The sequence below is a fragment of the Euprymna scolopes genome, chromosome 15, assembly GCF_053919585.1.
Source record: "Euprymna scolopes isolate OS-2025 chromosome 15, ASM5391958v1, whole genome shotgun sequence".
NCBI lineage: Eukaryota > Metazoa > Mollusca > Cephalopoda > Sepiida > Sepiolidae > Euprymna > Euprymna scolopes.
Window position 1 is genome coordinate 14,018,329 of NC_136496.1, and position 14,632 is coordinate 14,032,960.

Below are 14,632 nucleotides of genomic sequence, written 5' to 3' on the forward strand. Positions count from 1 at the left end.
TTTTTTCTAATTGTTCGATATTATATGTCTGAGAGATTGCTCTTTCTTACAGTACATGGTTCATGCCGGTTTGATGCATATGACAAAAGTTTTTAGTAGATATACAAACACTCAAACGACTGAGATTTATATAATAGACTAACATGGGTACCTGGCATTGCCTGGACGTTGAAAGGTGGTATAGCAAGGCTATTGAGCAACCAACCTCCTAAAATAAAATACCCATGCGTACCTGTGTGAGTGCCAGAAAAAAATAGCCAACCTGTAACACGCAAGAAGAAAAGGAGGTGAAAAAGCAAATGCGTTGTCTTGTCCATGGCGCACTTATGACGTCACTGGCCTTCAAAATAATGTCTTTTAAACGTATGTTGAGATCACTAGGTGTATGATTACTTTAATAAATATTGACGCAAAAACTGACCCCTCCTTGCGAAAAACAGTTCAGTAGACCAGCAGAGAATTAATCTTTTTGGCCAATTTTTTGTTATTTGTTATCCGAGAGATCAAATTTGTCACGGTCTGATGCGTCTGTCAAAAGTTTTTGGGAGACATACAAACACACACACACACACACACACATATATTTGGGCTTTTATATATTATACTAGCAGGAGGACGGTTTTTGCTGACCCCTCCCTGTAGAAAACTGATGATTTTAGGGTGAAGAAAGTTTTTGGCCAATTTTTCGATATTTGTCGGGCGAAGGTTGGAAGTTTAAAATGATACCGATCTCGTGAAAATCCGTGACCCATATCGAAAGTTTTTTTGCGAAACATACAAACACACATACATACATGCAAACAAACATACATACACACATTTTCGCTTTTATATATATAGATTTAATTTTTAAATAGAATATGTATGTACGTAGACTCATAAAATTTTGTTTCGAAATATATTTTTCTATCAAAGCATTCAGCTGTTCTTTTTCACCGTGTGGACAGATGAATAAAAAGGAAAGATTCACAGACACACGTATATTTCCTCATTATTTATCCGCTTATCACATGCGTATCTGAAATGCAAACTATTTCTTTTACAAATTCTATTTAGTTTTTTTTAAATGGAAAAGAATTTACAAAAATGTTTTTGTCTCGTATTTCTTTTCTTTATTTTATTTAATAAAAATTAATTTTACGTATTTAACAATTGTTTTAAAATTCATCCTAAAATTTTTACAATTGTTTTTAAATTTTATTTTACATTTTGTAAAGGTGTTTTCTTTTCTTTTTTTTTTTAAAAGTTATTTTACATCTTTTACAACTGTTTTTAAAATTTTTTTTTTTAAATCTATTTTACACTTTTTCGTTTTTTTTTTTTTTTTTTGACATCTAATTATTTTCTTTCATTGTTAAAATCTGACAAAACTATTAAACTTTTCAAACTTATATTGTTAAAAAAAAAAAAAAAAAAAAAAAATGGGATGAAAAAACCCCCCAACATTTTCAGTTTTTGGTTGTCACTTTTTTCACGGATTCACCATTATCCATTTCTTTATTTAAATTGTCTTTTTCTTTTTTTCACCTTAATGTTTGTTTATTCTTTTCGTCAGATATCAAGGTTCCTGCAGGTGGGTGATTGCTTACTTTGTATCCCCTGTTTGCACATCATCGTCTCTTTTACTAGTGTGACCTTTTTTTTTTTTTTTGTGACTCTGTTGTTGTCGGTCTTGCTGGTGTTGTGTGTCATTTTTTTTTTTTTTGTCTTTGTACTTTTTATTTCTATTGGTCTTTTTTAGTAAGAGATTATAGTGAAACTTGGTTTGTGTATGCGAATATACATTACACCCATGTACGCATGCATACATGCACACAAATACATGTCTAAATTCATTCACCAGTGAATATTACCAAAAACAATGATGATGATAGAAATAATAATAAGAATAGTTTCAACTGGTAGGCCATCCGGCATTGTCCGGTTGTGAAATATAATTAAATATGATATTTTAATTCATGCAGATTTCGTATTTTATGATCATAGAGCCAATTCTTTAATGATTATTAGATTGTACCCAATATATAGTAGAAGCCGCCCGGCTTGGTCAGATCATAAAGTTCGCTTAAATATGATATTTTTAATTAAACAGATTTCATATTTGTTATTATAGACTTAATACACTTTGAGTTGATTTAGTTTATTTTTTATTTTATTTATATTTAATTTTATTTGTTATTATTTTGCCAATAAGTAAATTTATTTATCTAAACTGGGAGTTATTTCCTGTTTAATTTTCATAGATGTATCTAACATATTATGGATGTATCTAACATATTATGTGACTAAAAATCTTCCACCTGCCAATGTTTTTCAATCTGCCAAATCCAAGTAGATACAGCTAGTAAATAAATATTTTATATACGAATCATTTTTAATTTTATTTCCGTATTTTCTTGTAGTATTGCAGCTGTACTGGGAAAAATTACAATACCTAGATTTTATAAAATATATATATATACTAGCCTGAGTGTCTGGCTTTGCCCGAGTGTTTGGAGGTGTGTGTTGAGCAAAAAAAAAAAAAAAAAAAAAAAGTGGTAGTAAGCAGGCTCGAACCTGTGACGCGAAGACGGGAAAGAAAGTGAAATAAAATCTGACATCTTACCACTACTCCATGATGCGACCAGAAGTTCGGAATGTTAAAATTAGGCAAAGTCAATGCAACCGATATGATGACTTGCAAAAATGACTCGCAAAAAATCGACCTCTCCTTGTAGAAAACTACCCAGTTGAGAGTGAAGGAATTAATGTTTTTGGCCAATCTTTTTATATTTGTCCTCCGAGACATCAAGTTTAAAAACGATACCGATCTTGTGAAAATCCGTCGCCTGTGTCGAAAGTTTTATACATACATACATTTAAATAGACAGGTGTGATTTATATTATAGATAATTTTATTGTGGGCTTTGATGGCGAGCGATGAGGAGTCTGATGAGTTAGAAGGGATGGCGGTTTGGTAGGAGGAAGACGTGCACGCATAAATTTACTGACTCTCGGCCTTCTGTCGCCAAAACAAACACTCCCAACTCGATTCAGGCTGCTGTTATGTAATCGTCTGCAACCTTTGACATCTGGCGTCTCTTTTTTGACAGTCAGTTTTAAGCTGCACTTGCCATTGTTTTATTAAAATGAGCTGTTCAACATTCCGATTATTTTTGTTTTATGTTCAATTGTTCTTAGCTTGATTCGCCCTTTTTTATCCAAATGGTTTTTCGAATTTAAAATCTTAATAGCGTACATATAAAGGCTGTTTTCAGTTTTAAAGGCAGCAAACTTTCAATTAAAATGCAAGATTTTCTAGAAACCTTGAACAAATTCAAGACTTTAGATCAACTGAACTATTTATGAAAATTACATTATTTTGAAGCTAAATTGATCAGATTCAACTTAAATATTAATATATATCTCGGCATGCTTTTTATATCCTTATTAGTTTTTGAGATATTTAATGTTCAAATGTGTTCATGACTTGTAGAACACCCTGTAAATTAAAGAAAAGTATTTTTATTATACAAATATGTGGTCTATTCCAAAGAATCATTTTTGGCATTTATAATTTAAATATAATTTGGAGCATACAATCCTGCAGCTCGGATTTATATGGCATCATCTAGAGGTCCAATTTTCATAAACTCTGCGTGTTGAATTTGACTGTATTTCGGCAATAGCGCATTGAATATTGTTTTCCAACTGGTTTATTATGTCTGGTTTATCAACGTAGACATGGAACTACCCATATCACCAAAGAAATATAATCTAATGGGGTTACAGTGGCCAGTTGACAGGTCCATTCTGTGAAATTACTGGTTCCTGAAATGTTTCTCTCAGCAGATTAATCGTATAATTTGCAAATGATGTCAAGTTGTAAATATCTTCATGATGAATTGCCAAACCAAGCTGAACTCAAAATAACCGTCAGTTGCCAAATCTGCAATTAAAGAAAATAGTTGTCGATTTAAAGTTTGCCACCATCACAAAAGATACTCTATATTTAAAAATGTTTGCATTTAATATGCATAGGTGGCTGTGCTCGTGAACATTACATTTGCTGTAAAAATGAAAAAAAAAAAAAAAAAAGCACAGCCTTCTTTCCTCGTCTTTTTTATTACAAAAAAAAAGTAGAGGCATATTTTTGAAAATTTTTAAGCTAATGTTATTTTTCTTTAAACTAAACCAAACCATCTTATATGCTGTAAGCTAAACCAAACCATCTTATACGCCTTAAGCTAAACCAAACCATCTTATACGCCTTAAGCTAAACCAAACCATCTTATATGCCTTAAGCTAAACCAAGCCATCTTATACGCCTTAAGCTAAACCAAACCCTCTTATGTGCTTTAAACTAAACCCAACCCTCTTTCGACATTAAATAACTAAAAGGGTTGATATGCCGTAAAACAAAAACAACCAACCAAACCCTCTTATACACATAAAGCTAAATCAAACCATCTTATATGCTATAAACCAAACAAACCTATCCTAAGAAATATACTTGTCTTAACTGCAGCCGAGTAAGATCTTTTTTGTTCTTTTACAATGGATTAATATTGAAAATAAGACATTAATCTAAAATATTAAGAGTTTTAAAAAGTTTTTATATATAATAATGAACGTTCGAGTGTTTTAATAAGCACAGGAAAATCTCTTTTTTTTTTTTTTTAATTTCCAAAAGTTTTAGAAGGCAGATGATTCATTCCAAACATATAAGATTTTTTTTTTTTTTAATTTCCAAAAGTTTTAGAAGGCAGATGATTCATTCCAAACATATAAGATTTTTTTTTTTTTTAATTTCCAAAAGTTTTAGAAGGCAGATGATTCATTCCAAACATATAAGATTTTTTTTTTTTAATTTCCAAAAGTTTTAGAAGGCAGATGATTCATTCCAAACATATAAGATTTTTTTTTTTTAATTTCCAAAAGTTTTAGAAGGCAGATGATTCATTCCAAACATATAAGATTTTTTTTTTTTAATTTCCAAAAGTTTTAGAAGGCAGATGATTCATTCCAAACATATAAGATTTTTTTTTTTTAATTTCCAAAAGTTTTAGAAGGCAGATGATTCATTCCAAACATATAAGATTTTTTTTTTTTAATTTCCAAAAGTTTTAGAAGGCAGATGATTCATTCCAAACATATAAGATTTTTTTTTTTTAATTTCCAAAAGTTTTAGAAGGCAGATGATTCATTCCAAACATATAAGATTTTTTTTTTTTAATTTCCAAAAGTTTTAGAAGGCAGATGATTCATTCCAAACATATAAGATTTTTTTTTTTTAATTTCCAAAAGTTTTAGAAGGCAGATGATTCATTCCAAACATATAAGATTTTTTTTTTTTTTAATTTCCAAAAGTTTTAGAAGGCAGATGATTCATTCCAAACATATAAGATTTTTTTTTTTTTTAATTTCCAAAAGTTTTAGAAGGCAGATGATTCATTCCAAACATATAAGATTTTTTTTTTTTTTAATTTCCAAAAGTTTTAGAAGGCAGATGATTCATTCCAAACATATAAGATTTTTTTTTTTTTAATTTCCAAAAGTTTTAGAAGGCAGATGATTCATTCCAAACATATAAGATTTTTTTTTTTTTTAATTTCCAAAAGTTTTAGAAGGCAGATGATTCATTCCAAACATATAAGATTTTTTTTTTTTTAATTTCCAAAAGTTTTAGAAGGCAGATGATTCATTCCAAACATATAAGATTTTTTTTTTTTTTAATTTCCAAAAGTTTTAGAAGGCAGATGATTCATTCCAAACATATAAGATTTTTTTTTTTTAATTTCCAAAAGTTTTAGAAGGCAGATGATTCATTCCAAACATATAAGATTTTTTTTTTTTAATTTCCAAAAGTTTTAGAAGGCAGATGATTCATTCCAAACATATAAGATTTTTTTTTTTTAATTTCCAAAAGTTTTAGAAGGCAGATGATTCATTCCAAACATATAAGATTTTTTTTTTTTAATTTCCAAAAGTTTTAGAAGGCAGATGATTCATTCCAAACATATAAGATTTTTTTTTTTTAATTTCCAAAAGTTTTAGAAGGCAGATGATTCATTCCAAACATATAAGATTTTTTTTTTTTAATTTCCAAAAGTTTTAGAAGGCAGATGATTCATTCCAAACATATAAGATTTTTTTTTTTTAATTTCCAAAAGTTTTAGAAGGCAGATGATTCATTCCAAACATATAAGATTTTTTTTTTTTTTAATTTCCAAAAGTTTTAGAAGGCAGATGATTCATTCCAAACATATAAGATTTTTTTTTAAAAGTTTTTATATACAATAATGAACGTTCGAGTGTTTTAATAAGCACAGGAAAATCTCTTTTTTTTTTTTTAATTTCCAAAAGTTTTAGAAGGCAGATGATTCATTCCAAACATATAAGATTTTTTTTTAAAAGTTTTTATATACAATAATGAACGTTCGAGTGTTTTAATAAGCACAGGAAAATCTCTTTTTTTTTTTTTAATTTCCAAAAGTTTTAGAAGGCAGATGATTCATTCCAAACATATAAGATTTTTTTTTCTTTTAATTTCCAAAAGTTTTAGAAGGCAGATGATTCATTCCAAACATATAAGATTTTTTTTTTTTTTAATTTCCAAAAGTTTTAGAAGGCAGATGATTCATTCCAAACATATAAGATTTTTTTTTCTTTTAATTTCCAAAAGTTTTAGAAGGCAGATGATTCATTCCAAACATATAAGATTTTTTTTTCTTTTAATTTCCAAAAGTTTTAGAAGGCAGATGATTCATTCCAAACATATAAGATTTTTTTTTTTTCTAACGTGCAGAAACATAATGAAGCATATTTAATAACATAAACTTTGCATTTGAATATCTCGTCTTTTATTCATGGAAATGGTTTCAGCAGATTGAGCATTTAATCTGTTTAGATGAAGGCGGGAATTTTACACAGATTTAATCCAGGAATAAGATGAAATTTTTATTGAAAAAATTAGATCTGACAAAATTTGTTGTTTTGGATGTTTGAATAAACAGCCACTGCATACGTCCGTCTATTTGATATGAGCAGAAATGTTATTAGTGATTGTAGAACTAACCGCTGTTTGTCATAGATTTTTTAAACAAAAGCAATAAACAAAACCAAGAATGCTGCCTGGTGTGTATTTATTTTTCATTTTTATCTGTTCAGTGTTGTGTTTTTAAATCTGACTGAAACTTTTTAATAGAAGCTTCTCTTTCTTTCTTTTATATATATATATATATATATATATATATATATATATATATATAAATAAATAAAGCTGCCTTGTCAGATTTTCAATGCTGGACTAAAGTAGCAATGCATTTGGAAAATCGATATTTGATTCTAACAAATTAGTTCTTCCTTTCTATCTTTCCAGCATGTTCTTTACAGTAAAAAGTGTTTTCTTCCAGCAAGGAAGATTATTACAATGAAAACAATTTTAAATAATGATCTAAAAGGCTGAAAATCTAAGGAAATTAATTAATGTTTTTTTTTTAATTTTTTAACTTACAAGTTATGGGTTAGTTATCATATATTTGGAGGTATTTTTTTCATCTTTTCATGATTGAATACATCATTTTCAATTTTTAATGAACCCCTTTATCTCTAGCGACAGCCAAATGTGTTGCATTAAGCTCTGTTGACTGAAATGATTTACCCTTTCATGATCCTTTTTAGCAAGGTTTAAGAAATGTCATTTCTTAAAGGAAGAGATGTCATACTAAATTATGCATACGTAAATGGCATTATTTAAAACAAAGGACATTAATGAGTCCTTCTCTATGCTGAGTAGGCACGGCTACTTTTATATATAAACGTTCTGATATGACCTTTTACACGATGCCTCTGTTTAGTCTCGAAAGACAAAGGATACCCCCTGTAGGGGCAGCTGCGCATATAATTGTGAGGCAAGCGTTGCGCAATCTCCAACCATACCTCTCCTGAGTCGACACTGCTTAAGTTCAGTGGCAAGAAGTCCAGAACAATTGGAAACAATGCCGAGATAAGTGTGGTGCACATACAGCACCTGGAAGTCTCAAATGGTCACCCATTTAGTACTGACCAGGTTTAATGTTGCTTAATTTAGCTGATCTAATGTTTTTTTTTTTATGCACAAAGGTATTTCCAAAAGTAAGGCCACCTATTTTTTTAACTCAAAAAGTTGAAGAGCTACGAAGATGCAGGCACATATACCTCTTTATATAACGTTGGTAATGTGTGTTTACACACACACACATACATACATACATACATACATACACACGCACGAAAGTGATTCCAGAATTAAAGCCTCCTATTCTTCTTAACTCGAAAAGTTATAGAGCTACGAAGACGGAAGTGGTACCATTAGAATAAGAAACCTTTGTGCTCCAGATTTTATCTTTTTACATAGCTACAAGGATTCTTAATGCACTTTTGCCAGCAGTTCAATAACGCATCTCTGCTTCTGACACACGTTCATGACAAGTTGCTTTCTCATATCCAGTATCTGCTATGGAGAGATAAAACTTTCAGGTTCATCCATCACAACAAGACAATTTGATATCCCCTCTAATCCATTTGGATGGAATAAAAAATAGGAGACATTACTTTAGGAACTCCCCTCGTACTTCAAGTTTTTATTTTGACCAAATCAACACTTTGAGAATGTTAGTTTTTGACAAAAAAAAAAAAAAACAAAGAAAGAAAAGTGCTGCATCATTTCATCAACAGTTTTGTGACTAGAATTAAAAATTTTTAATTGTTGTAACAAATTATAACTAACTATTATATTACGGCAAGGTAGCCATCTTAGTATGAATAAGATGATCCACCCCAAAAAATATAAAACTATTATTTGATAACTAGCAGGCCGTCCAGCATTGCCCAGTCGTAAAATATTCTTAAATATGATATTTCAATTCATGCAAATTTTGTATTATTATAGAGCCAATTCTCTATGGATTATTAAATTACCTAATATATAGTAATGATTTCAAAAGTTAAAAAAAATAATGACTTCAGTACCATTAAATAGAATTGAACCCAAAAGATTTAGTTCTCTAGTGATATTCACTGCAATATATGACCTAAGGATAGATGGATGTAAAAATTTTAAAAATGAATGCAGTTTAACATATAAATGTATATTTGTGCATGCGTAGAAAGGCACTTTAAAGTTGTTTTATGCCTGCCAAGTTCCAATTTTTCGATTTTGACCCTTTAGCAGCTATTTTACTGGTTAAAAACATAATCAAATTTTTTCCACAAGTCCGAATCCCCTATAAATCAATTTTCCAGTTTGTAGACCAAAAATTGACCGTTGTTTGGTAGAAACTGTTCCACATGCATATACACGCAAACACACACACAAACAACATCATTTATATATATATATATATATATATATAAAAACTTTCAGCAACTATGTGTTGTGTTTAATCCTCCATGTTTTGATAAATAACGACTGTGTTAATACATTTTATGTGCACGCAATATATTATAAGTTTGGTGCAGATGTCATATTCCAAAAAGCACATAAATTGATCTAGTATTTTTATTTTTTATTATTTGGATTTATCAGACTACTGTTCTCACCTTGAGTGTGATTTTCTCAACGTTTCAGTCGATGTAACCTTGAACCTTCTTCAGGTGTATCTTGTCAAACTCGGGAATTTGGACGGAATTTCGAGTGAAACGTTGTGAAAATTACACTTAAGATGAGAACAGTAATTCGATGAATCGAAATAATATGAAGAACCAATCCTGATCTCAAAAATTCAGAAATGTTTTCTTTTTTAATTCAAGAAAATCAAAATTTGACGATTTTTAGCAATTAAGTATTTTACAGCATAATGATTTCTTACCTATGGAGGAATAGATAAATTTTTTTTAAATAACTGTAATTCTAAATAAGAGCTGTACATTTTTGTAGTCTGTCATGTTTTTTTTTTTAGATTTTGTCATTTTAGAGTTTGTCATTTTTATTTTTAGATTTTGTCATGGTTTTTTGTTTTTTAGATTTTGTAATGTTTTTTCTTTTAGATTTTGTATAAGCATTTCTGTTGTGTGTTTTTATAATTTTTTTCTCTGTTTGTTGTAATCAATTATAATTGAATGTCAGTTGAGCTTCATAAGAAGTTAAAAAGCATGCGTGTGTGCTTGTATCAAAGCTAAATTCCTATTTGTGTTGTGCTTTATAACAGCCATAAATATTTGTATACAAATAGCTTGATCCTTATATATTTAAAATATAATATATATATATATTATATTTTTAACCGAGTATTTACTTATTAAATTCCAGTATTGTTCATATATTAATTGATCCATTTTTTTCTTTTTATTACATTTTAATCCCAAACAAGGCGCATTACCACTTTGATGTAGGGGGCTACTATCAGGGACATAAGCTGCAGGGGTGCTATGTAGGGAGTTGGGCAGCAAGATGTCGGTTCACGTTACACTTGAACTTCTGCATGTCAGTACAGTTGGGGAAGCAGGGACCCGGAAGAGAATTCCAAAGTCTAGCTGTTCTGGGGAAGAAACTACTGGAGTAGAAAGCTCTTTTACATCTAGGGATCTGAAGGGGTGGGATTTAGCTGCTTGTCGAGTTTGTCGAGGGTGTTTACGTCGTGGGTGTACAAGTGCTTGCAGTTCGTCAGAGCATTCACCGTTAAAGTACTTGTAAAACAGGCAGATGGATGCAACATTTCGTCGATGGGACAAAGGCTGAAGCTTAGATGACAGTTCAGGACCTATCAGGTTGGCGACTCTCTTTTGAACCAAGTTAATTAAGCTTCACGATTATCAGTATTGATATAGACATATATATTATAATTCCACAATAACCAAGGCAATCATATATCACATGTGTTTTATTATATGCTGCATTTCTTTGATGTTACAATTGTTTTATCTCGTTAAAAGATATTCCAAAATGGCTAATCTTCAGACACAACGAGATACAGTTGTCCGAATGTTTATGAAACGATTGCAACACCATAAAAATACATTGTATAATAAAACACATGTTGTGATATATCGTTGTCTTGGTTATTGTGGAATTATAATATATGTTGCTCTTCTTTTATTGAGCACTCTTAATGACCTCATTGTATTCATTAGTATATATTTAAAAAAAAAATGTGAAGAAAAAAATATTTATTTACATCCTAAAAAAATATGGGCAATATTTGTTATGGAAAACTAATCCCTTTATCTCCTAGGTAAGGGAGGCCAATACCGAATATTTCATTATCGCTAAAAAATCAACAACAACAACAAAATAACTTTAAAAGCGATAAAAAAATAGCTAATAATATCAACAGGGGCCTGTAGTGTAATAGTATATGCACTCGACTATAGAACCTATTCGAGCCCTAATACAGTCAAACTATGCTGATGAGCTGAAGAGCAGTGAAACACTTAATGTAGAGTACTGTTTTAAAAAGTAAAATAAAACAATAAATAATATGTACATATATTTGTTTATGTACTAAAAACATGGCCGATATTTCTTACGGAAAACAAATTTCTTGATCTCCTAGTTAGGAGAAACTAATACCGAATATTTCATGATTGCTAAAAAGTCAACAACAACAATATATATATATATATATATATATATATGTGTGTGTATGCACATTTAAATTTTAAAAACATGTTGCTCCCTATTTGAGGGGATCACATTACTAATAAATAATAATAATAAATTGAATAAATACAGTAAGTGAACAACTAAACAATATATATACATAAAAGGAATTTTGTGTCTGTGTCTGCATGAGTTTCCTATGGGCTCAAAAACAGCTGGGCCGATTTTTATAAAACATCTTACACAGTCTAGTGTTGCAAGTGCATGCGAAAAGTTTTATTACCACACAAGTTACAAGGCCCGACATGTAAGATCAACAGTAGGTTCTTTTATAGGAGAAGGATGCACTCGTAATGAATGGTTCATGTTCAGAGCACAACTGAAGCATGATATTTGACTTTTGCATTTTATACTCTTTCATATAAATAAATGAATTTGTTTAAAATTATTGCAAACAAAACAAAACTAATAAATGGCATCTATCTCCCTCTCTTTTTCTTGCACTCTCTCTTTTTCTATATTTCTCTCTTTTTCTATATTTCTCTCTCTTTCTATATTTCTCTCTCTTTCTATATTTCTCTCTCTTTCTATATTTCTCTCTCTTTCTATATTTCTCTCTCTTTCTATATTTCTCTCTCTTTCTATATTTCTCTCTTTTTCTATATTTCTCTCTTTTTCTATATTTCTCTCTTTTTCTATATTTCTCTCTTTTTCTATATTTCTCTCCTTTTCTATATTTCTCTCTCTTTCTATATTTCTCTCTCTTTCTATATTTCTCTCTCTTTCTATATTTCTCTCTTTTTCTATATTTCTCTCTTTTTCTATATTTCTCTCTTTTTCTATATTTCTCTCTTTTTCTATATTTCTCTCTTTCTCTATATTTCTCTCTTTCTCTATATTTCTCTCTTTCTCTATATTTCTCTCTTTTTCTATATTTCTCTCTTTCTCTCTATGCATACATATTTATATCATGTATGTCTATGTATAAAAATCAATACGAAATTTCTCTCTCTCTCTCTCTCTCTCTCTCTCTCTCTCTATATATATATATATATATATATATATATATATATATATATATATATATATATATACAGGGTGTCCGTAAAGTTACTATACAGTGACTTCTTTGGGCTTCTGCCATATTGCTCAGCAGCTGTAGCCAAATTTTGTTCAGTGCACACACTTGACCGACCAGAACGCGGAGCATCGGCAACTGAGCCAGTATCATCAAATTTCTCGAAGTTTATTAACTATTAATACAAATATAATACAATAAAACAATAAGACTGTATAGTAACTTTACGGACACCCTGTATATATATATATATATACATACACACACACACTAGGCTATACGTTGGCCCTTTAAAGGGTAGGATAAGAAAATGTTCAAAATAAAGTGATTTTGAGATCATATTGTCTTGAGAAAACATTTTTTTATAGTGATGAGTGAACTCAAGAAGCCTCTAGAGCACTACAGTAAGTGCTAATTAAAATTAAAGAGACGCTATTAAAAGCACTACTAAAACCAAGTTTCTACCTTCTCTCCCCTTTTTTTAAGTAAGGCCTGAAAAATAATAAATCGTCAGAATTCACAGGAATACTACTAAAAGTAATAAATATGATTATAGTTATGTATTGTATATTTATATTTAAATCAGTTTTTTTTTAAACTTAACTGGGTTAAATTACATTTATTTGTCAGGAAAACACATTAAAATAAGTTAAAACAAAAAAATATTGTTGACCTTGTGTATGCTTTGAAGCGCAGCAGTGGCTTTTAATATCAGAGTTAAGACAGGGCGACCATAAAATAGGTAAGCATACAACGTTTTTGAAACCGGAAGTCAGAAATCGGATGGACGGTTTAAATACCCAAGCAAGCAAGCTAATCTGAGTTTATATATATATATTTTGGAATTTATTTCTGACAACATATATTGTACCAAGTTGCTTTTTTGTAGATACTAGGTGTCTGCATGAGTAATACTCTTAAATAAATGATAATTTTAATCCACAGGGCTGAGAATAAGGATAGAAAATAAAAATGGATTACCTGTACAAATGCAGCCTTCGATGAGCATTAGCCTTCTTAGATAAGTGATATGGGCAATTGTTGTGTTATTCCTATTTAATAAGGGGGAACGTCGTGTGATCGTCTAGTTGTTTAGTCTATTCGTTCATATGCTGTTGTGTGTGTGTGTGGTAAATGTATTATTTGGACATACCTTCATGTGTCGTCGATGTTGGTCCACCTGAATTCATCTCATGTCTTGGAAGGGAGACGGGAACCTGTTTGGACGAAGATTCAATCACTCTAAAACAATGAATTGGTTGTATAGTTTTTTTTATTCACTTTCCAGATGTCTTGCAGAAGGATGGAAAGTGAATCTCTGGCTTGTGTGGTTTCTTCTTGGTCTCATTTCCACACACGTCAGCGCCCCCCCCCCCATTGGAGGGGAGGAGACGACTGTTAGGCCGTCCGTTGTCTTCTATGTCAAAACCCAGTCTCCTCGCTCCATCTAACCTGATTACATGGCCCACACGCATATCTGATCAGCCGACCCTCACTTCCTGTAAACGTGTCGACAATATAATTTACACACTTCCTTCTATTTCTCGATCCATTCTCTAACACAATAAGTGGACCCTCTTAAAGGCACAGGTTCGAATCCTGTACAAGTTTCATTTTTCCTTTTATGATTTTCTGATTATTCCAGCTTAGTGGCTTAGTTAAAGATATTACATTTGCAAACACGCTGTATCAACAGAAAGCAAGGAGGTACACATAGACACTATATATATACATATGTGTGTGTGTGCATATGTATAAAATATCAGTACAAAAAGTGTACATGATTATATATTTTCTCTGTCTGTTTATTATTTAGTGACGTGTAGAAATACAAAATGTCTTCTGAAAACCTTTTTTTTTCTCCTAAAAGAACATAGATTTTCGACCATAAATTTTGTCTTTCTCAGTCTAATGAAAAGAGTTTGTGTGCAATGGGGGAAGTGAAAGGAGAAGATGAGGGTGGCATTTAAGCTTTGAAGTGGTTGGTAACTTGG

The 14,632-nt window shown here is 30.4% G+C and overlaps 1 protein-coding gene across 19 annotated transcripts in view; it reads left to right on the forward strand.

Annotated features, from left to right (window-relative positions):
• Positions 1 to 14,632, forward strand: part of LOC145293736 (rho guanine nucleotide exchange factor 7-like) — a 624,934-nt gene that overhangs the window by 534,066 nt on the left and 76,236 nt on the right. For 12 of the 19 annotated variants that reach the window (XM_080140205.1, XM_080140207.1, XM_080140210.1 and 9 more), the window contains one exon: positions 1,556 to 1,573. The exons of the other annotated variants lie outside the window; for them this stretch is intronic. In XM_080140205.1, coding sequence (XP_079996331.1) covers positions 1,556 to 1,573 — 18 coding nt within the window. The remainder of the gene's footprint in view (positions 1 to 1,555; positions 1,574 to 14,632) is intronic. 19 annotated transcript variants of the gene reach the window in all.